The following is a 7,785-nucleotide window of genomic DNA, read 5'->3' on the forward strand; positions in this document are numbered from 1 at the left end:
TACCTCACGATAAAACATCTGCACGACAAAACAGCTCACAACTCTCTTCAGTGTCATAACTTGCTGCCTCCCCGCTCGATCCCATAAATCTCGAACCAAGGGATACTGATTGTCCCATTCCGTTCTCTTGCTTGTCTTCATTGCGAACATGGATCGACAGCACTATACTAATAGCGATGATGAGGAGGCAAACGCCTCAACACGCACAGCTACGATCGAGATACTAGATGAATCGCATCAAAAGGCCGTTAGGCTGGCTATATCAAATATCCTCAATACCGAGATCGCTGAATCGACCTATGCACAGATCATCGATGGCCTACCTCTCATAGACGTATTTAGGGATGCTTACGGCGACCTGCTATGTGATGATCATCCGATTTTCGCCCATACCGGACTCAGCGCCGGGATTCTTGAGACCACCCGCAGGTTCCGCACCGGCTTTGATCCTGGAACCCTACAATTCGATTCCACGGTACTAAGCCACTCTAATTTTCTCACTGCTTCGTTCTGAACCTTCCGTGCTTACCGATGGCAGCTCTTAGATGATTTTTCAAGAGCCTCTCCAGGGTCTAGAGCTTTCAAGACTCGGCTCATCGAGATCATGGCACGCTCCCTCCACCAGGTGGCCGTGATTCTTTACAACAACAACCCTGATCTCTCAATATCGACCTCTTCATCAGTAAAGGACGTCCACACCTGGGAGCCGCCGAAGGACGCAGACGACCTAGATGGCCGTTGGGAGGTGTGGTGGCAATTTAACCCCCACGGGCCACCTCCTACTCTTTTCCGGCACTTGTGGTACATCGACGTGGAAAATTACCCCGAAGGCGCGGCAGACATGGCAGGGTACTGGGCAGAGTCCCGCATCCTTGGCGGCGTGGTTCTTTTTGACCGCGCGGCACAGGCGCGTGGGGAGTCAGATGCTGTCTACCTGCATCCTGATCGTGATCAGGTCACATATCGGATCTGCCTGTTGACGGATTTGCAGAAGAAGGCCATGATGGACTTTTTCCAAACCAAGGAAGCCAGCAACGAATTTGCATGTCCGCTGCCTGTCCTGCCAGATGAGACGAACACTCAACGTGTCGACCCCGAGGAACCAATACGCGTGACGGGTGTGTACCGCGATGCCTGGGAGCGGGTGACGCCCCCACCAGAGTGGATGGGAGATGGGAGAGCACACTGTATGTGGAACCCGCTCGACTTCCCGACCAAGAACGACCACCAAGAGGCATTGTCGCGGTGGAGAACGCGGACCGAGAGATGGTAATGGGGACGGAGATTGTGGTCGATGCAATTAGGCTCCGGGCATTATTTGGTGGGTGTCTGATATGTTCCTCGTGTCAATACCGGTATTCTCTTTTGAACAGAGGCTGCACTTGTTCCAGGCTGGGGTGTGTTCTTATTGAAGGGGTGCTTGTATAGGTATCCGTGGGACTGTCTATCTTACAGCTTGATCAACGATACCTTCCCCTTTGCGATACCGTGCGTACCGCCACCCATGAACTCCAGCCCATGAATCCTGGCATGGCCAATCAGCTTCAGCATGAACTCGGAGATGGTCGGTGACAACATTGAGCAGCTGCAGAAAATCGGAATGATGGAGACACCCACTTGCATATTGGGTAACACGGAGAATCTGCCCCTCAGTCTTCGAAGCCAATGATAAAAAGGAAAGAGATTTCGGTGTGACAGGAATTTCAAATTCTACACTGCACGTCTTGTTGCCTCGTTGCGGTTTTTGCTACACCGGCTGTGTTTCTGGATCAGGTGTAATGCACAATGAAGTTTGTTTCCCTTCCGAGATGCTGCGTCTGTGAGCACAAGGTGGGACAAGGAGACAATTGGATGAGTATTCATCAATGATGTTATCGCCTCGATACGCTCAGCCGCATGTAGTCACACCTAAGCTTCCCTGTCACACATACAACACTCTTCAGCAACTGTTGGGAAATGCCGCTTGCTTGTGCGAGACGTAAGCCAGCGACGTGATAAGGAGACTCAACTGCCTGGTGCAGCGTGAGCTATGCATGCGCCAATTGCCTTTCCGACCGGCTTGGTTCTATTTCAGCGATGAATGCCCTCGGGTTGTGCTGGACGATATGGGTTCAGACGAGGCTGCCGTATCACTAGGACCTCTACATCTTGAACATGGCCTTTGATTGCTAACCTGCGGATTATTTTCATTCCTGCCGTGCATACACGATGGATTACGCCCGGAGTGTCTCGGAGACCCGTTTCTGCTCAGTCACTTACAGACCTTGCCAACCTTTTCGAACGAGGCTTCAAATGTCTGTGCAACGGACAAGGTCGACCCTCGCTAGATGACTGTCACACAAGAACTTTCGTGGGCGTTCTGTCTTTCGTTATCTCAGGCCAAAACGAATCCCTTCACGATTGAGTCACAAAATTTCAAGAGAATCTCTCATCACAGTCTTGGTGTAGTGAGAACGTATGCGTCTCTGTGGAATATATTTATTCGCTATACACCAATATGGTGTTTCCTGTGGGAGCCCTGCATGGGACATAACCTCCATGGGTGTTTCCTGACCCATTCCATACCAAAGAGATAGACATCATAAGGAGAAGGAATACCAGGCCAATCATTGTAGCCGGCTTCTAGATATTCTTGAGTAACACAAAAATCAAATCGCTTTCTATCATGACTAAAGTTTCATCACGTAAAGACCGTGAATCCTTCGTGGTATCGTCTACCACTTGATGACCTTCTGTGGGAAGTACTCATCGATGAGCTCCAAGTAGTATGGCTAGAGTGGAGGATAAGTTAGTAAAGGATCAGGTAGCTAGATGTTGGGAATAGGTAAGATGACTAACCTTGAGCTCCTCCACGCTGGGAATACCATCGCTCTTAGAGTACAGGTCATAAGGGTTGAAAGCCTTGACAGCCTTCAACATCTCATGGTCCTTCTCGCTCATGAGCTCCCGGTACGCACCCTCCTTGTGCCAGGGGTAGAAGCTGTGGTAGCGGATCATGGCGAGGGCCTCGTCGGGCAGCTTGCTCTGGTCCTTGACGACATGGTAGAGGTACTCGTCGTGGCCCCAGCTGAGCATGACGTTGTCGAGGCCGACGCCGGGCGAGTAGATGCCGAACTTGGTGCCGTAGACGGGGTGGTCGTAGTCCGGGTTGCCCTTGAAGGTGTCCGGGTAGATGCAGCCCTCGTCGAAGCGGCAGCCGACGGGGAAGGTGTCGCCGACGCAGTCCCACTGGCCCTGCGTGAAGCCGTCCCAGAAGAGCATCAGCTTTCCCAGGTCGTGGATCAGGCCCGTCAGCTGCATCCAGCGTGGCTTGCCGTCGCGCCGCATCGCCTCGGCGCTCTGCAGCAGGTGGTTGATCTGCCCCAGCTCCGTGTCCGGGTCGCTCTCGTCGACGAGCGTGTCCAGCTTCTCCATCGCCTCCCAGATGGTCATCTCGGGGCGCACCCGCGATGCGCTGTGGAACCTCAGCCGCGCCGCCAGGTTGTATGCCACCGTCTGTTTCTCGTGCTGCTCCCGGTAGAAGTTCTTGACCCGGTCGCATGCCGCGTCGAAGTCCCGGAACTGTGTCTTGTCCTTCTCGCTGTCGAACTTGGACTCATCGTCGTAGCTGGCCAGCCGTTCGGCCATATCCTGCTTGGCCTGGTCCTTGAGCACGTTGACGGCATCGATGGCGTCTGAGGTGGCATCCATGGCGGCACCATCTTTGACGCTGAAGTCCAGTGTGGCGGCGGGAGCCATTTTGGAGGTTTGTGGGCGGGGAAAAGCTAAAAAAGATTGGAAGGGGGTTTTGGCTACTGAATAGCTGCACTGTCAAAGATCGCTTGATTTTTGGAAGACTTTGACAATGATTCGAGATGGAGATGATGAAGTAGGAAGTTGATACTCGACGGCTTGTAGATTCCAAGTGAGGATGGGTTTAAATATCCAGCAGGCCGCAAAGACGTAGAGTGATCGGTCGCTCTCGCCCTCTCAGAGTTTGTGTATTGACAAGCGGAGAAAGTTGCCTTCGAAGACGGAACTGGCGAGGTTCCTGAAGAGGCCAAGTCCGAGGACGAAACTTTACCAGAGACACACCCTCAGACAGGCACACGGTGTTAGGCGGTACATTCCTGACTGCCATCATGTCGTAGCATGATCCACTCTTCCCCAAACTTGTAAGCGGTCCACCCCCTCCACGGCAGTTTCTAAGGATGGGAATTCCAGATGCGCCGTTGACGTCGTGAGTTGTCCGGGGAAAATGCCCATCAGTTTGATCTGGCCTTCCCCACAATTTGGATCTTGGATGTCGTGCACGGTGGGAACCGCTGGGCATGGGCAGGGTGTCAATCGCCAAATTTGACCTCTTTCGGAAACACGACTTGATAGATCCCTGCTGGCGTGGGCCGGCAGACACCAATCATCTCTTAGTCAATTGACCGTATTTGGCTCCCGACTCGAAAACAGTCAAAATTCCCGAGACACTCCACACCCTTTCATCACCGGACAGACGACCGCAGGTTCTGCTGTTTCTGCGTATCGTCGATCCTCCGCATTCTCCTTTTCCTCCTTCTCTTCCATCTCTTGGCCGAGAATTTGGCGTTGACGCAGAATTCAGGGTCCTTGGGGTAAAGGGGCCAGGCCAGGGCTTGTTCCCGTCATCCGAGACGGACCGACGCACAATTCCTTGTTCGCTTCCAACACACCGTACCGGAAATTCTTGCCCTCTTCTCGCTTGGCTGCAGCGTTTCGTCACTTTCGCTGTATCAGTGTCAGGGCTACTGCGGCCCTTGCGCTTGAGATGAAAACAATCATCGTTTAGCAAATCTTTGTCTTCCGTGGCTCCGGCCAGAGCTATCGTTAGCCGGCCGTCCAATCCCATGACTTCATCATCTGTTGCTGCACTGCCTCGGTAGGGCGTGCGTGATCCTTCTCGGTCCTCTTCAGGAGGTCCATACACGCCTCCTGGTCCCGGCGGTCTTGAAATTGATCTCCAACTGCATGGGTTGTAAGTCAGTTACTCTTCTTGGCTGCTCGGCCCGCCTGTCCATTCGTTCACTGCCTCAGGGCAACGGTGAATTGGCGGACACTATTGGGAGAGTTTGGGGGTTGGGTCTGGATCTTCGACGTAAAGGGGAATAGGGAAGCAATAGGTACTAACAAGCTGCGATGGCCATGCAGGCCGTGAACATGCTTGGTGGTGTCCACTGATTGCATAATCCAATGCCGCATACTTTCCGCACGAGGTCCTGGATGCGTTCCTGCGAAAGGGGTTTCAACGTGTCAGCCGGAAATCTTAGCCCACAAGGCTGAAAGTATCACTCGGCATGACACCTTGGCCGCGTTGTCACGTTACTTACATTGGTTCTCTTCGCCGCTTCTTTCCTCTGTCCGCCTATTCGGGGTATTTTAGGGTCGAAGCTCACGAGGAACAGCTCCGCCAGCAAGTGATGTTGTACTCCCAATGCTGCGTCATTGTGTCAGTATCATGCCATCTCGAACAAGTATCAGCTGATATGGAGGTCGGAGGTCTACGACGCTCCGCATTCAATATCAGAAGTCACTTACCATGACAAGCACTCTGATACCAGACCTCTGGAAACACCTCTCCCTTCGCCTTATCCGCTTCACGAAGGAATATTGGTGTGAAGCTTGAGGGCAAATTTTCTGTCCATCCCCGGTTGAAGTCGTCCAGCTCAGCCCACCACTGCAGGCCGCCTCCTCTCGACACCGCCGCACCATCACCAAAGCAAAAGTTCAGCACGTCCGCGCAATGCACGCATGCTCTATTTGCCCAGCCATAGTCGTCAGTCGGCACAAGTGACCTGTCTACGAGGGAGTGCACGAGATTGATGCGCACGGGCTCCTGGTTCATCATGGCGCTGTATATCTCCTGTCTCAGGCCTACCCAGAAGGCTGCACCGCTCAGAGAGCCAGGCATCAAATATCGCGTTCCCAAGGGTCCATCTCCACCCACGCTGTGGTGGACAAACGCTTGAATGCCGAGGAGATAGCTGTGCGCGTCGACGCCAGAGTGCTTCACTTCCATTTCTTCCCACATTCGAAGAATGATTGTTGCAGCGAAGAGATTCTCATCTGACATGGTGTGGTGCTCATGATTCAGAATCGGTATGAGCGTATTCAAGCAAACTTGGTGGTACCGGTCCGAAGCATACGGGTCGTAGGACTCAGTATTGTGAAGGTGTTTGGCGGCGAGGGCTAGAATGGCGTTCATGAGGATCTTGCAAGTTCCTGCACGCGGGGGAACAACGGTCTCAAATGACTGATTCGGATCGCAGACGTCAAGCTGTTGCATCCACACGGGAGATGGTGAGCATGATTTCCGGAGCCATGACTGAGCGGTCATAGTACTTACACATATTGATAGCTTCTGGATAAAGTGCCGAAATAGCATGGCCTCTTCCCGACTCTCCAGAGGCCATATGTCCTTGTCACGATATATTTGTGCTCGCATAGCCCGGACCTCTGGGTCTTCGGCCTCCATCTCAAATGGGATAACCATTGGCATCGTTGCCGGGATAGAATCCGAGACGGCCAGTGTCAGATTCTGGAACCCAGGCAGGGCCCTCACGGGGGATACCAGATGGTCATCATGCATGAGGAATCGATCCGTCGGTGATCGCTGCCGGCCCAAGCCAACCGGAAGGACCGGCGGACAAGAGTTGGTGTTTCCTGATAGACCACCACTGCCATCTGTGGCCGTGGTGGTTGTGGTGGCAGTGATGGCGGTGCCAGAGTCTTCTGAGATGGAGTCGGGCCAGTCATCCTGGAAAGCATCAACAACGGGAGTCGCGTCGCCATCGCCCGATGCAGCACCGGTCTCGTCAACGAATTTCACTGCAGAGCCATGTCAGAATTGCGGAAAGATTTACTATACGTTGTGATCACTCACATCTCCTAGGTGTCCTGATCCATCTCTGCTTCTTCGAGAAAGGTCCTGGGGAGCGGAGTCAGCGGACGCCATGATGGTGCACGGAACCTCGGAAGAGCCTTGACAAGTCGACAGGATTCTGCACGAAAATGAATAGGGCACTCACCATTCTTAACCCGGAACTTGTATCCTCTGGTGCATTCTTTGTTGTTGGTTGCACAGCGTCCGCAGACCGGAGTTACTCGGTCACCTGGAAATGGAGGACCGATTATCAGCGAATTTCGCGATCTGGTGAGGCTTTGGCGGGGCCTTGAGAGGTGGGACGACAGCGTGTACGGAGGTGTGGAGCCAGGGGCCGGAGGTGTCACCGAATGTGATGGAATCCAGGCCCGGGATTCCACGTGCCCACCCCCGTAGCTGCATCATCGTGCTCCGGCATTGGGAGCCGGTCAGAGCCAGGGTCAGGGCCAGGGCCGGGGCGTGGAACAATTGAAAAGAACTCACATTTCAAATGTTGATCTCGGCAGCTCTGGCTGGTCACAGGGTGAGACAAGGATCTGATTAGCTTGGACGATCTATTCTTGAAAGCTAACTTGCACGTGTAGATCAGGGAGAGAGCCTGATACCGACAGATTGGGACAAAAGCAACGACCAACACCGAAGACGCGGAAACGAAAAGAAGCGAGAAGCACTTGGCGACGCGGCTGAAGACTCACCATCCAATTGGGGCCACAAAACCTTCGGGCCGATTGGTGGTCCTTGGACTGGACGAGGGCATCACTGGACTATACTGCGGTGTAGTCTGGACTCGACTCCGATGCACAGCAGATCTCAGATTCGAGACCCGATTCAACACGGCACCAACGAAGTTGCTAGAACTCGACTGAATCCACCGACCACGGGGGGCTCATCTGAGT

General features: G+C 53.5%; 3 protein-coding genes across 3 annotated transcripts; 1 reads left to right on the top strand and 2 right to left on the bottom strand.

Moving 5' to 3' along the window:
• Positions 1–148: 148 nt before the first annotated feature.
• Positions 149–1,669, top strand: J7T55_004526 (uncharacterized protein; the record flags this gene model as incomplete). Its single annotated transcript, XM_053130226.1, has 4 exons — positions 149–475; positions 539–1,269; positions 1,456–1,488; positions 1,543–1,669. The coding sequence occupies 4 exons, from the start codon at positions 149–151 to the stop codon at positions 1,667–1,669; spliced, it is 1,218 nt and encodes a 405-aa protein (XP_052991455.1).
• Positions 1,670–2,714: 1,045 nt separating this feature from the next.
• Positions 2,715–3,738, bottom strand: J7T55_004527 (uncharacterized protein; the record flags this gene model as incomplete). Its single annotated transcript, XM_053130227.1, has 2 exons — positions 2,715–2,771; positions 2,839–3,738. The coding sequence occupies 2 exons, from the start codon at positions 3,736–3,738 to the stop codon at positions 2,715–2,717; spliced, it is 957 nt and encodes a 318-aa protein (XP_052991456.1).
• A 1,098-nt stretch (positions 3,739–4,836) lies between these two features.
• Positions 4,837–7,294, bottom strand: J7T55_004528 (uncharacterized protein; the record flags this gene model as incomplete). Its single annotated transcript, XM_053130228.1, has 8 exons — positions 4,837–4,973; positions 5,138–5,237; positions 5,337–5,443; positions 5,545–6,283; positions 6,353–6,834; positions 6,890–6,934; positions 7,035–7,060; positions 7,119–7,294. The coding sequence occupies 8 exons, from the start codon at positions 7,292–7,294 to the stop codon at positions 4,837–4,839; spliced, it is 1,812 nt and encodes a 603-aa protein (XP_052991457.1).
• Positions 7,295–7,785: the final 491 nt, after the last annotated feature.

The sequence above is a fragment of the Diaporthe amygdali genome (assembly GCF_026229845.1).
Source record: "Diaporthe amygdali strain CAA958 chromosome Unknown NODE_22_length_803717_cov_65_427750, whole genome shotgun sequence".
Classification (NCBI taxonomy): domain Eukaryota; kingdom Fungi; phylum Ascomycota; class Sordariomycetes; order Diaporthales; family Diaporthaceae; genus Diaporthe; species Diaporthe amygdali.